Genomic DNA, 17,911 nt, shown 5'->3' with positions numbered 1-17,911 from the left:
TAATATGAAATAGTCTTTACAAACTACTAATCAGCATGCATTTATGGCAGAACATGGAAAACTGTAGGGAAAAGAATAGTTCAGTTGCATCCACGGAATGTTCATTTATATCCTCATTTTATTCTCTAGACAAAAGAGAATAACTCATGAGGAAGTGTTCAATGTCCATTTTACAGTGTTTGCTGTATTTCATACACGGCTCTGCACAGAGCATCCTGGGAGTACTTAATAAATCTTAATCGTAGAGATGATGGAATCATTAATCAATATTTGAAAAAGTAAAGATTTAGCAGTATTCTGCCAGTTGCTTGGAGATTCTACTAAATATCGTCAAGAACTTCAACGATAAGATTGTTAGGGACTGATCGCAGGACTCAGGTTCCCAAGACTATTAAAGCAGATGAAAAAATAACACTTCCTGCATACTCGTATCCTTTCTTCCTTCCCTATTTCTTTTCTGGGACAGAAAATTTCTAAATCCTCTGTCCAGGAATTGATTATTTCATTTACCAGTTACAATACCACCATGAAGCAATTATTATTATTTACCACATTTTAAAGATGATGATAATGCAAAAACAGTGCCAGATATTTACTTTCTTACTTCCTGAAATATCTCATTTTTAAAAGCTCACAATTAGATATAGTGGAAACTTTTCCCAAGTGTCCAAGTATTAAGAGAAGGCTTTGCAGGTGGGTGAAGAGGAAAGCAGTGGCTCTGCAAGAAATCTTGCAGGCCAGATGTAAACAACTTTGCATTCGGACAAAAACATACTTTACAAAGCCAGAAATAAGGTGGTGAGAAGGAAAAATCATTCATACCAGGAATCCACAACGGATCCAGATGGGCAACTTGCTCCATTTAACATGCCACCCTAGGAGTCAACATTGTTATGTGACCTATCTAGAGCATTAAAGATTTAATCCCTATGCCAACAATAGACAATAACTGGAGACTCAAATGGAGGCTCCTTTCTCATTACCAACTCCTACCTATCATAGCTGTTGGGCCCTCTCACTCTTCACATTACCTCTGGTCTCTCAGAGCCAGGAAAGGTAAGGAAGAAGAAAAAGTCCACATAGCATTTGTGAACTGGACTAGGAAGTAAACCCTGAATTTCCAAGAAATCACTGGAGTGAGTTGATTATATTTTAAGTCTTTAGGTTCAGGGTTTTTTGTTCTGTTGGTTGGTTTTGCTTTTTGCCATCAGTAAAAATACAGTCTCAGATCGAAAGCAAACAGACAATAACAAAACTCACAAACACATTTCATCATTTGTGTACTGCAAAATTCCATTTTTGTACATGAGACTATAAAATCTGCATCTGTTAAATATACATATTTCTTATATTTAATTCCACTCTCTGGTGTTATTTTAGAAAAGTATACTTTGGAACACGTTTGTGGCCCAATAGTCTTATAAAGAAAGATGTATAAGAGAAATTTGGGAATCAATAATGTAATGGAATAACAACTTAATATACCCTATGAAATGTCTGAAGTGAATCTGATTAAAAGAACCACTTACAATTACCCACATTTTTATGTATTCTGTGCAAATTATAAAATCGCTAAATTTAAAATGTCTTCTTTGGAAATATAAATAATAAAAACTCTAGTGGCATTTAGAAGTAAAACTCTCTTTAACTACAATTATTAATAGTTATGAATTGCCAATGTGAATTAAAAATTAATCTAAAAACTACTGATACATACAAAAGATAATATTTCAGTAAAGTCTTGGTAGTTATTTTCAAGAATAGCTTATGAGCTTTTTTTTTTTTTTTTTTTTTAACTGGAGATTGTTGTTCATGTAACATAAAAACAGAGGAAAATAGCTGGGTTTTCCTGGATTCTTGCCAGGCGCTGATGCTTGGTTCTGAGTTACTCAAAGCAGCACTAAATTTTAATTCTAGTTGATATGTTATACAGTAGGAACAGAAGTAGAATTGAAATAATCGAAGACATAAAAATGTACAGAAGATCTTAAAATAGTGAAACCAGAGTCATACATACATAAAAACAATGGAGCAGAAAAGATCCTTGCAATGAAACTTGTACAATAAATTGTTTATGACTATTAAGCCTTCTTAGATGAAAACTTCTCTGTCAAGATACCAAAAATGGCTTCACGACCTGTAAGTATCTTCACCTGAATTCTAAATGAAAAGACTAGAGTGGTAAAGAAAAAAAGTAGCAATAAGAGGAAAAAAACTATGCTGACAATATAATTTTTAAAAAGGTCCCTCTGAGAAATTCCTTGATGCCCCATGACAGTTTAAGGCTATTCTTTCACAGCCTCAAACTGTTCAGGGGCTGCAAAGGGCAGAGGTAAACCTGTATCTAGAAAGATTATATAATGATGTGTAGTGGAAAAAATTAAAAGAGAGGGTATTGTGTATTGGCAATGTCAACTGTTATATTCACATGTAGTAAATTACCACTTATGTTCAAGGTGTAATATTTGGATGAGGAGAAGGAATTGAGACGGGTGAAAGAGAAACAGCAGAATACAACTTGCTTGTAGTGGTGGTCCAAGAATCAACATCCTAAGCTCATTCTGGGATTTATTAGAAGCGTAAAATCACACGTACTACCCCAACTTACTAAATCATAGCATGCACTTTAACAACATCCCCAGGTGCTCACATGCACATTTATACTGGAAAGAAACAGGGTTAACAGATGCCCACCTTCAACCTCATTTGCCACCCCACTTTGCTCTGAAGACCCTATGGTCCATTACAACATGGTTGAAATAAGAACCGCGTGATTGTAAATTGGAAGTAAAATATACCTAATAATTGGAAAATCCAGTGACTTTCTAGTGGTTTTGGTAAGTTTGGAAGTGATAAGGAAGAAAATATATGGCTCAGAGGGCGTTGGAAATATATACATACATCCCCAAGATACACACACACCTACACACACACACACACACAATCTGATTTGTGAAAATAATTTGATTCTGTTTTCTTCTCATTCAAGAACTTAAATTTTATGTGACTTCCAGTAGAATGTACGAAGAAGTTAGCATTTGTAAATTTTATGTTTTCAATATGTTGATTACATAATATTGTGTGATTTGAAGATAAAAATTAAAAGATAATGATTCTTTCTTGTATATTCACTCTGCTCTCTGGAAATTAGGGAAGAAATTAGAACCAGTTGGTATGGTGGAGTTTTGCTATTTTTACTACCTTTGGGGCAGAGTGACGGTTTCCAACCTTAGGCCTAGAAAAAAGGAAAGTGCACACATCTCAGCTGCATGCGCGACCCACATCAGAGACTATAGCATGATTATACTTCTAAAAATGTAATATCCCTTTGAGAATACAAAGTTGGAGTTCTCTCTCCAATGGCCCTGTCTACTTTATAAAATTTATTACAAAAGTATAATTTAATAATATTGGAAAGACCTGACTACTAAGCATTTATTTGCACATTTGACAATCTTGTTATTCTGTAAATTATTTTCTATATCAATAAAGTCGAGAATCATAGCATCTAAGCCATCAGTCAGGTGTAAAATACGAGGGAGCCAATGTAACACAGTGAAAACAATATCATACTACATTAAGCCTTAACTCCTGCTTTACCAATGGTAAATACAGAGAAGAGTATTGACTTTGAGTCTCAGTATGCTCATCTGTAAGATGGGAAGGTTTATTAACGTTTACTTCACAGATGTAACTTAGAAATAAGAGAGTGACAGACATAAAATGCAAAGTATAGTGTCAGGCAGACAGAAGATGTTTGAATAAATGCTACTTTTAACCCTTATCCTGTAAGCAGAAGTAGATTAAACACACACACACACACACACACACACATTCCACTAGAGCCTATGAATGCTGTAAACCATGTAAAGTTTGTTATTAGCGCTTCTATATTTCCTCTCAAATAACAAATATCTTCATGTTATCTTCAGCTTCCAGTTCTTCAGAAAAGTTGAATAAATCCATTCACAGAAAATGTTTCTAATAGAATAACTGATTCAACAAGTTTCTTCTCATAACGCTACAGATATAACTCTATTGTGTTCTAGCATCGTAAATTCCTTTATTTTCCTTTAATGATAACCAATCTGATTTTTAATGCTGTCACCTGGAAGCATCTAGTAACTTTTCATTTTGTTTGAAGTACTAAAAATGTCACCATGTATTGTCAACATTCTTTATGTGAGGCCACTCAACATTTGTGATCACCTCCCCTATGAATACACTTGGTAATCAACCAGAACAAGGATCCCGCATTCCTAAGCAAGGTAGAAGCTAGAAATTCACTCATCTTCTAACTTTCGTTTAGCACTGGACTCAGTTTCTACCCATCAGATGCAATCTCAAGAGAATGGAATTCAGAGGTAAGCATAACGGGAAGCAGCTAGGCCCAGGAGAATCATCTAATAAATGTGATGCACACTTTGCTGGGTTCCTTGTGGGTGATGGTGGCATAGCTCCTGCACTGTAAAAGCTGCTGAGTCCGAGGGAATTCTGGTTGTTTGGGAATTATTCTTAGCTGTGTACAGTAGAGCTCCCAACCCCACTGGTAGAGTCTGTAGGTTATAGAACACTCTTTAAAAAATCTTGTTGCTGTACAAACAAGCAAGAATGATTCTTTACTACACAACTAAAAGCTGGTCTCTACATGACAACAGTTTAAAAACAAACCTATTTTCATTGATTTTGCCTTCATTACGATGAATGAAGATCATCCTATTTTGGAAATTTTCTCTATCTCTTGATAATCTCTACTCTATGCTCTTTTTCAGAAATTTCTGTTCTTATTAATATTTCTATATACACAAACAAATAAAATTATATATAGCATATATGATATATAAAACTACATGCACACATATACAGTATATAGATATATGTGCATATTTGTACATAAATAAAACATATTATGTATACAATATAGGTATATAAATAACTATAATTATATACACATGTATAATTATGAGCATATATAGTATGCAGAACTATACAAACATATATATAATTACAAGTGTAATTACTTATAATTATGCATGAGTTCCCAATCTATCCTCCAATCTTCTGTTCATTCACCATTTTCATGTTTTTAGTATTTTCCACCAATTTCTGAGGAAATATTTATAGCTTCTATTTAAATTATTAGTCTATTAATTGTATACTACCTCCTCCATTGCTGTTATACATTCAGAGACCCTATTAATCTCTTAGTAATCTTTTCCCAACATTATAGTGTTCCACTTTCTACTTACCTATTTATTTGCACAGATACATTTTGTATCAGCTAAATTGGGTTATATTTTGGGAATAAACACCTTCTAAGTCTCACTGAATTAAGACAACAAACTTTACTTCTCACTCATTGAACCCATCCAACGCAGATGAGGAGGGAGGTTTGTCTCTCTTTGGTCACTTAGGGATCTACATTTCCACAATTTCTAAGTCAGAGAAAGGGAAAAGTACTCAGTCTTAGAGCTTTGGCTCAAATGTGCCATACATTACATTCACACACATTCAATGACAAATAAGAGGCATTCAGGACTTCAGCTTCAAGGAAGGCAGGAAAGTGTAATACTACTGTGATTCTCTAAAGCAAAGGACCTTGCAACAGTTTGCTGAGAATGATGGTTTCCCGCTTCATCCATGTCCCTACAAAGGACATGAACTCATCCTTTTTTATGGCTGCATAGTATTCCATGGTGTATATGTGCCACATTTTCTTAATCCAGTCTATCATTGATGGACATTTGGGTTGGTTTCAAGTCTTTGTTATACCCGAGAACTTAAAGTATAATAATAATAATAATAATAATAATAATAATATCATTAAATAAATAAATAGATAAAACAAAACAAAGGGCCAAGCAAACTTGTTAAATGACATTAATACTACTTCCACCACAGAGTGTTCTTGTGAAGTACTTTGATGACAGGAATTTAGAGACCCTCTAAGAGGCTCTTATGTTTTTAATGTAAACCTGCTTCACTGAGGCCCTTTATTTTGATACCTCTGACTTGTCATTCTTATCTGAACTGCCAAATTGAGTAATATATTTCAAAACTTTATATCAGCTTATGCTACAGAGAAAGATCTTTGTTCACTTCTGGTAGCTGGAATGGGTCTACTGGAAATTTCTCAAATTTCAGGCCTCTTGAAGGTCCCAATAAGATAAAGATTTGCCCCTTGATGGCTGGCCTGAGGATCTCACTTCTTCCTATCTCATCTCATTCAGATGGAATGATCATTTTTTTTCCTTTTTGCTACATTTGTAATGAGCAGCTCCTGCTCCCCCTCCCCCCATTTATAGATTCTTTTGATCATTACATTGGAGATTTGCCAAGAAAAGGGAAGTTAAATCAGTATGTTCAAACCTTATCTTGAACTATAACTTTTCCCTAAATTGCTGATTTGGGATAGTGGGTAAACCACTTATCCAGCTAACAAAGTGAGACACAACCAGGAGACACCCACTCTTTCTCTCACACCCAAATGGTCACCAAACCCTGTCAATTTTGTCTCCTAAACATCTCTCAAAAGAACAGAGTTCTTGAGAAAAGAATATCAAACTTAATTTAGAACTATGTGGCATCACCCCCAGGAGAAAATGTACATGTAACATTAAATAAGCAAAATTTTGACAACTAGCCATTTTGACAAAAGTATATTCAAGGGGAAACCAATAACCCTTCTTATTCCTTTAGGCAAACAAAGCCCTGAATGTTCTCAACTATTAAGAAAAGAGACTGATATTCAGCTTGACAGCAAGCACTCCAGAAATGCTTGAATTTGACAGAGGTGAAAAACAGAAAAGCTAAGTAAAAACATTCATGAAGACTGCCATCCAGCTGAGTAGGAGAAAGTCAGGCTGCTGTGGTCACTTGCAGTCAATATAGGAGGGCACCGACTGACCGCAACTTAATGAGGGATGCAGACCAGAGAAAGCTGGAGAAGATGTTCTGAAAATAAATCCTAAAGATTTCCTCACTGCCAATATATAACAAAAATTTTCCACTGGTTTCTAGCACTAAGACAACGAAGAAAAAATCATAAGTGATGTCTTTAACAAGGACTTTTTTTTTCTTTTGTAATATACTTATAATGGGTTTCTATTGGTAGACCTTGAATTTCAGACATGGATTTAATATGTAGCAAAATGCCTTGTTGATAAAAGTATCTGTTATTATTAAGATGAATTTGCCTGCGTGTATTCCTGCTTTCCCATTCTTGCAAATTGTTTATTGTTGCTGAAAGCATAGTGTTTTATTCATGAGGAACCAAAAGTCCTTATCTCTGTAACAATACCTAAACTTGTCACACAAATTGAAGTGTCTTTTAAAAATTATCTTTGCATTGAAGGTTCTTGCAGATTGGTTACAGTTTATTTTATGAATATACCAACAGTCAATTGAATCCTGATTTCCCTTTGTAGGTGTCAGCTTTCCTGAGTTCATCACAAAACAAGTACCTTAGGGATGCTAACATTAATGTTGAATGAGGGCATTCAACTAAAATGTCTCTGTATTATTTTTTTACAACTACAGGTGAATCTACAATCATCTCAAAAGCTAAAAAAAAAATCCTTCTACTTTTTACAAATGTTCTCATTTTAAAACCATCCAATTGTGAATCAACTTTTCTGTTATTATTCGTCCCTTGTAAGAGTAATCTATGTAATTACAAATCTATTCCTGGAAGCCAAGCGCAGAGACCACAGTATAGAAGTCATTTAATGAAGCATTTAGGTGGGGATTTAATGAACTAGTCTTCAAGTAAGAATATGGGAGGAGTTATATGTACATATATATATATATATATAACATGACAAATAATGCTTTGTAAACAACTATATAAATCATTTGATTAAAAGCAGTTAAAAACATCCTCCCATAATCTAAATAACCATTTACGGATGCACTGACTTTCTTTATAGTCACACACAAAAATAATAATTTTTATTATTATTTTATTTATTATTTTATTATTATTTAATAATTTTTATTATTTTATTTATTATTTGATAATCTGGCCTTATATTTTAGTATTTTTGCTCTCATTGTAATTAGCCTTTGTAATAGTCTTCTGAAAACAGAAGCATTAAAAGTTAAAAAAATGTATTATTTCACGACAAAGCAATAATGTCGATTCCAGGGCTATTTTGAGAATTTCATGGGCCTTAAGTATACTTGTATTTGAAACTCCTCTCCACTATTAAACATTAAAATGTATCCACATGCCACAGTCAATATAATTAACATAAAAACACAAATATTGAGATGCAGTTTACTGACATAATGTTTTGCTTTGGAGACATTTAATTAGACATGCATTATATTCAATTTTGCAGTTTTCTTTTTGTATTTTATGAGTAGCAATTTTTACAGGGAATGGAAAGGAGGTTGCAGTAATTTTCAGAAAGTCCTAAAACCTCATATGCCCCACACATGGCGCACATAGACCGGGGGAGTCCAGTCTTTTGGCTACCCTGGGCCACCGTAGAAAAAGAATCGTCTTGGGGCCACACGTAAAATACAGTAACACTAATAATAGCTGACGAGCTTAAAAAAAATAGAAAGAAAAAGAAAAAAACCTCATAATAATGTTTTAAGAACGTTTACGAATTCGCGTTGGAATGCATTCAAAGCTGTCCTGGGTCACATGTGGCCCATGGGCCATGGACTGGATAAGGATGAATAGCCTATAATGAATACAATGTTTCTAATTTTTTACATAGTTAAGCAGCATGATTCACATTAAGAATGTGGAATAAGGTGGTATGACATTAAAATTCGTATACTTAATCACCTTCTCAAAGTCAAGGCTTTGAGGCACAGTAGCAAGAACTAACCTGAGCATGTGGGCAGCATTGAAGACAACATCAAACTCTGTGCTGTCTAGTTCAGCTGCTTTTTTTGCCATCTCAGCTGCTTCTACGAGACGAGCTTCTTCCAGAAGAAACTGACCTGAAAAGCATAAAAATCAGTGAGCTTCAACTCAGAAAATCCCATGAAACAATAAAGTTGTTATTAAAGAAAAATAAGTACAGTGGTAAAGGTGATTTGAAGCTAAAATTTAATAATACACTCATTGTTTAGAGATTATTTATATGCCTTTTGCTTAATTATGGGACATTTCAAGGTTTCTATTTGCTAACTTAAACATTTTTTTCTTAAAAAGAAATCATCTATAGACTATTCAGCAAGATATAAGATGAATAAATTTAAAGCTATATTACAAATATGAGTTGAGCTGATTCCCACTGTTAGTACTTTAAAACAGCTCCTGTCTCTGATGCATATGTACAAACAAGCATATTCATATTGACAAACATGCATTTCTCATATTTAATATTAAATTACTGATAAACATAGGAAGGTAGGTTAAGCATTAATTTACTCAATTAGATTTAATAATAATTATAGAATAAATATTATTTATTCCAGTAAGTTCAGATTTGTGAAATTACTTTCAGGTTAGCTTTACAAGGTTAGAATTACTGCAGACAGAGTCACAGAACTCTTTCCACTGTACCTCAAGAATTATTACATAATGCTATCCCCGAAACATATTGTGAGGGTAAAGAAAACAAAAGTTAGGCCTAATTTTAATGTCATAAATATACAGACAGAGACAACAGGCCACTTTTTAAATAGAGATTGAACAGTAACAGTACTAATGCTAAGCCGTATCTGATATGGATATTCAAATAAAAACCAAATTAAAGGATGACAAACATATGCTGAAGCCATCTATATAGCTGCCAGGTTTTTCAAGTTGTGGTCTAATTATTATCTCTTCCTGTTTGAGGTTTCATGTTTGTGTAAAGTTCAAGAATTTAAAAGTATTAAAAATAGTTATAAAAATGATTAGTAAGTTCTGAGCTGCAGACAGAAACATAAAACTTTAAAAATGTCAAGAAGACATATACACAGCCAACAAGCATGTGAAAAAAGGCTCAATATCCCTAATCATTCGAGAAATGCAAATCAAAACCATAATGAGATACGATCTCACACCAGTCAGAATGGCTATTATTAAAAAGTCAAAAAATAACAGATGCTGGCAAAGTTGCAGAGAAAAGGAAAGGCTTATACACTACTGGTGGGAATATAAACTAGTTCAGCTTCTGTGGAAAGCAGTATGCCGATTTCTCAAAGAACTTAAAACAGAATTACCATTTTACCCAGCAATCTCATTATTGTGTAGATACCCAAAAGAATAGAAATCATTCTACCATAGACACATGCATGTATATGTTTGTTGTTAACAGTATTCACAATAGCAAAGACCTGGAATTAACCTAAATGCTCATCAATGGTAGACTGGATAAAGCAAATGCAGTACACACATACCATGGGATACTATGCAGCCACAAAAAAGAATGAGATCATGTCCTCTGCAGTAACCTGGCTGGAGCTGGAAGCCATAATATGAAGCAAACTAACACAGGAACAGAAAACCAAACACCACCATGTTCTCACTTATAAGTGGGAGCTAAACATTGAGTACACATGGACACAAAAAAAGGAACAATGGAGACAAGGACTTGAGGGAGGAGGTTGGGAGTGGGGAGATCAAAAAACTGCCCCTTGGGTACTGTACTTATTACTAGAGTGATGAAATAATCTGTCCACCGAGCCTTATGTATTTACCTACATAGCAAACCTGCACATGTATCCCACATGTGTACCACGCATGTGCAATCTGTATGTGAACCTAAAATAAAAGGGAAAGATAAAAACAAAAAAATAAAAATGCTAAATGCTCTCTGGTGGCTAAAAAGTCCATTATTTACTGTTTATTTAATGAATATTACAAATTGTCTTCTAACCCAAAAGACCACTTCTTAAATAAAAAAGAAATACCTCTATTTTAAGGATTTATAATAAACCATAGCCAGCTGGGTGTGGTGGCTCACGCCTATAATCCCAGCACTTTGGGAGGCCAAGGCAGGTGGATTACCTGAGGTCTGTAGTTCGAGACCAGAGTGGCCAACATGGTGAAAGCCAGTCTCTACTAAAAATACAAAAATTAGCCAGGCGCAGTGGTGGGTGCCTGGAGTCCCAGCTACTAGGGAGTTCGAGGCAGGAGAATTGCTTGAACGCAGAAGGCAGAGGTTGCAGTGAGCCAAGACTGCACCACTGCACACCAGCCTGGGCGACAGAGTGAGACCCTGTCATTCATTCATTCACTCATTCATTCATTCATAAATAAATAAATGCCACTGCTTTCATTTGAATATGTCTAAATTTCAATTAGTAAACAACGATGAGTAAAGGTAAGCCTATGATTATAAAGACTTTTTGTTTTTTTCAAAAGCAAGTGACAAAATTTTAAGACTAGGACTTGGAGATCACTCAGCTATTTCCACAAAAAGTTTCACATCACTTTCTTAGTTTGTCACCTAACATTCTGTGCCTTTCCTATCTCCCAGAACAAATAAACATTAATTCTTGGGTTAGAAAATTAAGGAAACAGAATTATAAATAAGTTATATTTATAAATAAAAAACACATTACTTATGAAATAACTGTATATGCTAACTCTACAGATACAGATATGAAATGAAATTTAAATATATGGTGCATTTTTGTATGTCAGTAAAATAAGAATCAGATAATCTGTGGCATACTGAAATACTATTATCTCCTCATATACAGCTTCATAAAGGTTGCCAGGTTAACCACATCCTTCAGATAGTTGTAGTTATTATAGACTGCTTTTTAAATAAAAACACAATATTAATTACTACTTTTATTCAAAACATAATATTTAACTAAGCAAATGCATTAATAAATACATTATTTATGTGGCATTTAAACAAAGGATAATGTAGGAAATTATTAATTGTTCTTTTCCTTTACAGGCAGCTATTAACTCTGAAATGTAATCTATATTAACAGTTAGAAAAACGTAACAATTAATTGAATAATGAAGGTTATTTTCTTGAAATTCATTAGACTGTAGAGAGAACAGAAGATTAGTTCTGGTTTAAAAAGAAAAAGAACATGGTATCTATTTTGTACATATGGAAAGAAAGAAGGATATTGACAAGTCATCTATATAGTGAAGGTAATTATATTCATAACAAGGGATCCCTTTACAAGCAATGTCCAGGGCAAAGACTTTGAAGCTTTAGCAACACCAAATGCATCTTTGCTGTTCAACAACAAAAAAAGGAAACATCATTAATTTTGTAAAATCAAATTAACTTTTTATCATTTAATAATATTTCTTTATGCTTTAAATTAGCTTTGCCATGCAACATGTACTTTGTAAACAATTTCCAAAAACTACATGGAACATATAATTTTTAGTACAGTAAATGGTGACAGAAAAAAATTCCCGTATGATCATTTTATAACTGCAAAATTCATTTACCATATTAATATTCAGAAAAACAATATCACAACACATCAGTTAGGTATCTGGATATTTTCCTCTATTCTGTTCTCGACAGGCCACAAATCTCAATTGTTCCACATTAGTGTTCTGCTATGTGATAAAGGCACAGGATATTATGGAATCTGAATCATCTGGTTGGTATTTTTTAAACTGAATTTGAATATTTCAAACAAAGGTGAAGGTAAATTATTATTCTGCTACATTACATTGAAATATAGCCGAGAACTGATGGAAAATAGAGCAATAAACATTTCGAATACATAGAACTTGTGTTTGTACAGGGAACTGTTTGTACAGGGAAACAAATAGTAGGTTTCTTCCTAAGAACTACTCCAAGAACCTAAAGTGATATGTTATTGGGGCAACAATAAGAAAATTTTCCCTTGCCTCTTCTGGAAGACTTTACTTCACATCACCCCTCTCCCATCAGCTTTATCTATTACTACTTCCACCAGACACTAGCCCCTTCAAACTATTAATTGGGCTTCCCATAATGGAACCTACTGCTTCCTATCTTTGTCTGGAACTTCCAGCCACCAAGATCTCCCAGCCTCTAAGTTTGTCTCACCCCCATCTCCAGTTCTGTCTTGCCTACCTATTGTAAAAAGACAGCTTTCATTTTTATGCCCAAAACATTTCCTTCTTAGTGATGCCTTCTTAGGCCAGTTTCCAACAGTGTTAGGATTGCTTATGATTTAGGTTCACTGTAATATAATTTGCCAACTCAATAGAGCACCTAGAATGGTAAAAGGGAGTATTAATTATGCTGAAGCAAGGGTGGAAACCAGAATTGTCCCAATATGGCAACCCCACTTCTAGCACATGTGGCAGAATGTGGATCTCAGTCCTCTCATCTTAATTACTACTGGGAACGGAACTATTCGTACAATCAGGCATTGAATCACTGCTGGCAGAAGTAATAAATATAGCAAGAAAGACAGGTGCTCTTCCCTGAAGAAATTACTGTGAAGCCTATCAAGACTGAGACAAGCCCCAAGTTCCAGTGAATAGGAACAGCTAATGAGGCTCAGGCAGTGCAGGTATACTACAAGGTAGAGCCAGGACTAAAGGAAGAGAAACTCGAGTAAGGCAGGCACTTTGGGGAGTCCACCTACACTGATGGATTCTAAAGGGCCTGCAAAGTTACCTTTTTTATTAGCCTCTAGCTTTAGAGTACATCAGAATGACCTGGAGGGCTTGAACTAAAACAGAGAGCAAGGCACCATCCGCAGAACTTCAGATTCAGTGGGTTTGGAATAGCGCCTGAGATTTACATTTTTAACAAGTTCCCTGGTGATGCTGATGCTGCCAGTTCAGTGTCCACACTTTGCGAATCAGTACCTTATGTGAAAAACAAAATAAATGGTTTTCACCATACTCTGGACTCTACTGACATCTGGGATTAGCTAGCAGGCTGAGTTCTTCTGGTAATTAATTGAATCTGGCATTGTGGCAAATTCGTATGGGTCTACAGCAACCTCAGTTTTTGCCTTCTCAGAAGAATGAATTTGACAGAGAGGGATAAGGCAGAAGGAGATACTGAGGCATGTTTTACAGCAGAAGTGCCAGTTTAGTAAAAAGCTTTAGAACAGTAATAAAAGGAAGGAAAGTACACTTGGGAGAGGGCTAAGTGGGTGACTTGAAAGGCAAGTGTGCGGCTTGACCTTTTGACTTAGGGTTTTATAGGTCGGCACACTTCCGGGGTGATGGTGTTACTTCTCCCCACTAGCACAACTCCTGAGATCTTATCAGGAAGGTGTTGATCACCACTTTCAGGTGTTTTCTGTCTATCAGGAGCCAGCTTCCCCTCGTGCCAGCTGTGAACAATTACTACTTTAGAGAAACAGTTAAAAACTGCCTGACCATCACCTGATGGTTGCCAGACACTCCTGGTGTGTGGGTGTGGGAAAGAGCCCTCTCCAGACCTATTCATAAAGGACTAGCTATAACAGCACTGTCTTCCCTAATCATGGGGCTTAGGTAACTAGTTTATACATATGTGTATAGACAGATATATGTGTATAAATAAGACATATTCATTGAATATCAGTTTACTTTCTAAAAGTCATTAAAATAAGGAAAGGTAGGCCGGGCATGGTGACTCATGCTTGTAATCCCAGCACTTTGGGAGGCTGGGGTGGGAGGATCACGAGGTCAGGAGTTCGAGACCAGCCTGGTCTCGAAACCACCGTCTCTACTAAAAATACAAAACATAGCTGGGCGTGGTGGCACGTGCCTGTAATCCCAGCTACTCAGGAGGCTGAGGCAGAAGAATCACTTGAACCTGGGAGGCAAAGGTTGCAGTGAGCCGAGATTGTGCCATTGCACTCCAGCCTGGGTGACAGAGCTAGATTCCGTCTCAAAAAATAAATAAAAATAAAATAAAATAAAAAAATAAGGAAAGGTAAAAGTTTTATCCTTCACATAGAATAACAGATTTCTGAGAAACCACTTCTTTTTCATATACAGCAAACACATTCTATGTATTTGATAATTGAGTAGAATTACAAATAAAAAAAAGCACAAACAGCGTAAGTAAAATTTATTTTGTTCTCATGAGTGTACTGTTGCTACTACACTTTATTTCTTTGGTTGTAATTTGTCTTACCCAAGCTTATTATCACCTTAATTATCAAAAATTACAGGGAGAAAAAAAGGAGAAAAATGAGATGAGAAATTATTTTTTAAAGTAATTTGAGTAGAGCAAAACAGATGATATAAAATAAGGAAGCATTCTCTAAAGATCCAGAGACAAAGAGCATAAAAGTCTCCTCGTGGGCTAACGTGGGAAAAGGGAAACAGCAATTGTTTTGTATTGAACTGTTTCGACATCAGAGTAATACCATTTCTTCTCTGGACAAATCTGTCGCTGAACCATTTAAAGTGCTTAGTAGATTTTTACCAACATTTCAATATGACAAGCTTGTGAAGACCAATCTTTCATTAATTCCTGGATTTAAAAGGCTGTCTGCAATGTAGAAATCCATAAAAATGTAAGCTGGCCTTAAGCCATAGGCTCAAATCCTGCTTTGTAAAAATTCTACATATAAACTCCCTAGATTAATCGTGACTGGCATTTTTTTTCTAAAATATTATAAAAATTCACTGAGGATCAATGCAACTAAAGAGCTAAAATAATCTGTAATAGGTGTTATCATACAATTCTCTTTAGAAAAAAAACATTCATATGTATCTTTAAAAATGTTCAAAATCAAATAAAAATATTTTTTATAAAACAACTATAAAACGGCATTTGCATTAAAGTAGTTATCTTTGGAAGATGACATTTGATCATAGAAATGTGTCCAGAATCATCTGAACTCTACTGATACCATTCTGTCTCAAGCCACCACATCATCCTGGATGACAGCAATAACTTCCTAAATAGTCCCTATACTTCTAGAGGGTATTCTCAAAATGGCAGTCTGAGTGATCTTGGTAAAATGGAAATCGGATTGTTGTTCTACAGTTGATCTAAGAACGCTTATGCTGGCCAACACAGCTTGCTATGATCAACACGGGTTCTTCCCCACCCTCTCTTACTGTTCCTGTAATACATCAGAGGAAAAATGGCTCCTGGTTCAGAGTCTTTTCACTCACTATTCCCTCCACATGCAATGTTTTTCCTCCAGATATCCCAGTGGTCTTCTCTCTTACTTACTGGCACACTCTGGGGATTTAAGAAATGCCATGTTCAATGAAAGGACTGAACCAACTAATATTAATAATATCTCTACGTAGCTCTCATCTTCAAGAGCAAGCTATCCAGCATTTGTTGCCAGAAATGTTTCTATTCATATTTCCATATTTTGCAGTGATTTTAGGCAGAGCTGCAGCAAATGGCCATGCATGCTTTGCAAAGGTGCTATTCACAGTGAAGTTTCTATGAATGGTGCTTTCTGGACTTGAGCAACATGGTGGCCCTGATATTAGGACTCTGAATTTCCTTTGGAACACGCACAAAAAATTCAGATATCAATCATACCTTCAAAGATATTTTAATTTCAGAACATTCAAACTATGCAATTTGTCTAATATGTATTATATGGTATTGTATTGTGACATAAATTCAACAGACTGGGACAGAAGAAGAAATAATCTGAAAACAGAAGATAGTTTCTTTCATGGGTTAATATACTCCCCAAATTAATATTGTGCCTACTATACACAAAATATGGTAGTACTTGCAGTGGGCATACAAAGATAATCACAATATTTATCCTTGAAGAAGTTCCATTTTATTAGAGGAGAGAGGAGATTACAGAGATAGTTTAACCCCAAAACGCATATAAACTGGAAAAGGTGTGGGGTATCACAGGCTGAATGCATCACTTCTATTTCTGAATGCAGGTAATTTTGGTTTGGCTTTGTTCAACCAGCTGCCAGATCATGAAACAGAACATTGACAGCATCCCAGAAGCAACTATCTGTACCTGGGGACTTTTTCAAAGATTCCGACGATTAGAAAGGGGAAAAGGCACGATGGAAGTAATTGGGCTAACTGGTTTTAGTCACATCTAGTGGTAACAGGATGAGTGCATAAAAGGGAATTGAGGCAAGTCATTTATGGGGTGTTTCTACTAGAAGAGGGTAGTAACACTTCTGGTAAGAGAGGGTTGATGATAATGCAGCAGTCAGGCGTTAGACTAGTTGTAGGTAGGGGATACTACTAAAGAGAGGTAGCTTGTTAATGCTAATTCTGTCTGAGATAATTAAAAATATGGAGGGGGCTCTTCTTTTTTTGCTTCTCTGAGAGAAGCCTTGCTGAGTGTCTTTTTCTCAGTCATCATGGCATTTCAAATATGCTTTCACTCTCAGACTAATTTCTCTAGCCTTCCCTTTATTCATTTTGTTGCTTTGTGTTTTTATGTCCTTGGCAGCCTGAGTGAGTAAATGCTGGTTTTCGTCAGACAGGCCTAATGTGATAAATGTGCCACAGTTACCGGCCAAGAAAACAGGTGGCCTGGTGAACAAGGAAAAGATACCCAAGAGATCAATCTGGGCTGCTTATTGTGAGACTGGGAGGCCCTGGATTTGTTCCTAAGTGAACATGAGACCAAGAATTTGTCCTGATTTGGACAGGTGGCAAGGAAGGTGTCCAGTGCGAAGAAGATTAGAGAAACAGAAGGCCAGGGACCTGCGCTCAACTGTAAAGGAGGTCAGGAAGGTTAGAAGTACTTTACTGAATTTATTTCTCCCCTGACTCTTTCCAAAAGGGTTATGAAATGCCAGAAAACCATTGAGGAAGTTATGATGACTGTCTGACAGGGTGTGGGAATTTCTTCAGGCTAACAACAAGAAGGGAGACCAGGGAGGAGGCGAGAAACTATAAGGGAGAGAGAAGGAATGCGGGGAGGGACAAGGAATAGAAGGTAATGGAATTTCATCATAGGTTAAAGTGATACACAGATTCGGCAGAAGGGCGGAGCAAGATGGCCGAATAGGAACAGCTCCAGTCTCCAACTCCCAGCGCGAGCGACACAGAAGACCGGTGATTTCTGCATTTTCAAC

General features: G+C 35.7%; 1 protein-coding gene across 2 annotated transcripts in view; it reads right to left on the bottom strand.

The window, feature by feature from the left end:
- TMTC2 (transmembrane and tetratricopeptide repeat containing 2) overlaps nt 1-17,911 on the bottom strand; it is a 460,161-nt gene that overhangs the window by 81,538 nt on the left and 360,712 nt on the right. For both annotated transcript variants that reach the window (XM_011934133.1, XM_011934134.1), the window contains exon 10: nt 8,844-8,958. In XM_011934133.1, the coding sequence (XP_011789523.1) occupies nt 8,844-8,958 (115 nt within the window). The remainder of the gene's footprint in view (nt 1-8,843; nt 8,959-17,911) is intronic.

This window comes from Colobus angolensis, unplaced genomic scaffold, assembly GCF_000951035.1.
Source record: "Colobus angolensis palliatus isolate OR3802 unplaced genomic scaffold, Cang.pa_1.0 Scaffold131, whole genome shotgun sequence".
Classification (NCBI taxonomy): Eukaryota; Metazoa; Chordata; class Mammalia; order Primates; family Cercopithecidae; genus Colobus; species Colobus angolensis.
The sequence above is the reverse complement of the archived record's forward strand: the minus strand, read 5'-3'. Positions and strand labels throughout refer to the sequence as shown.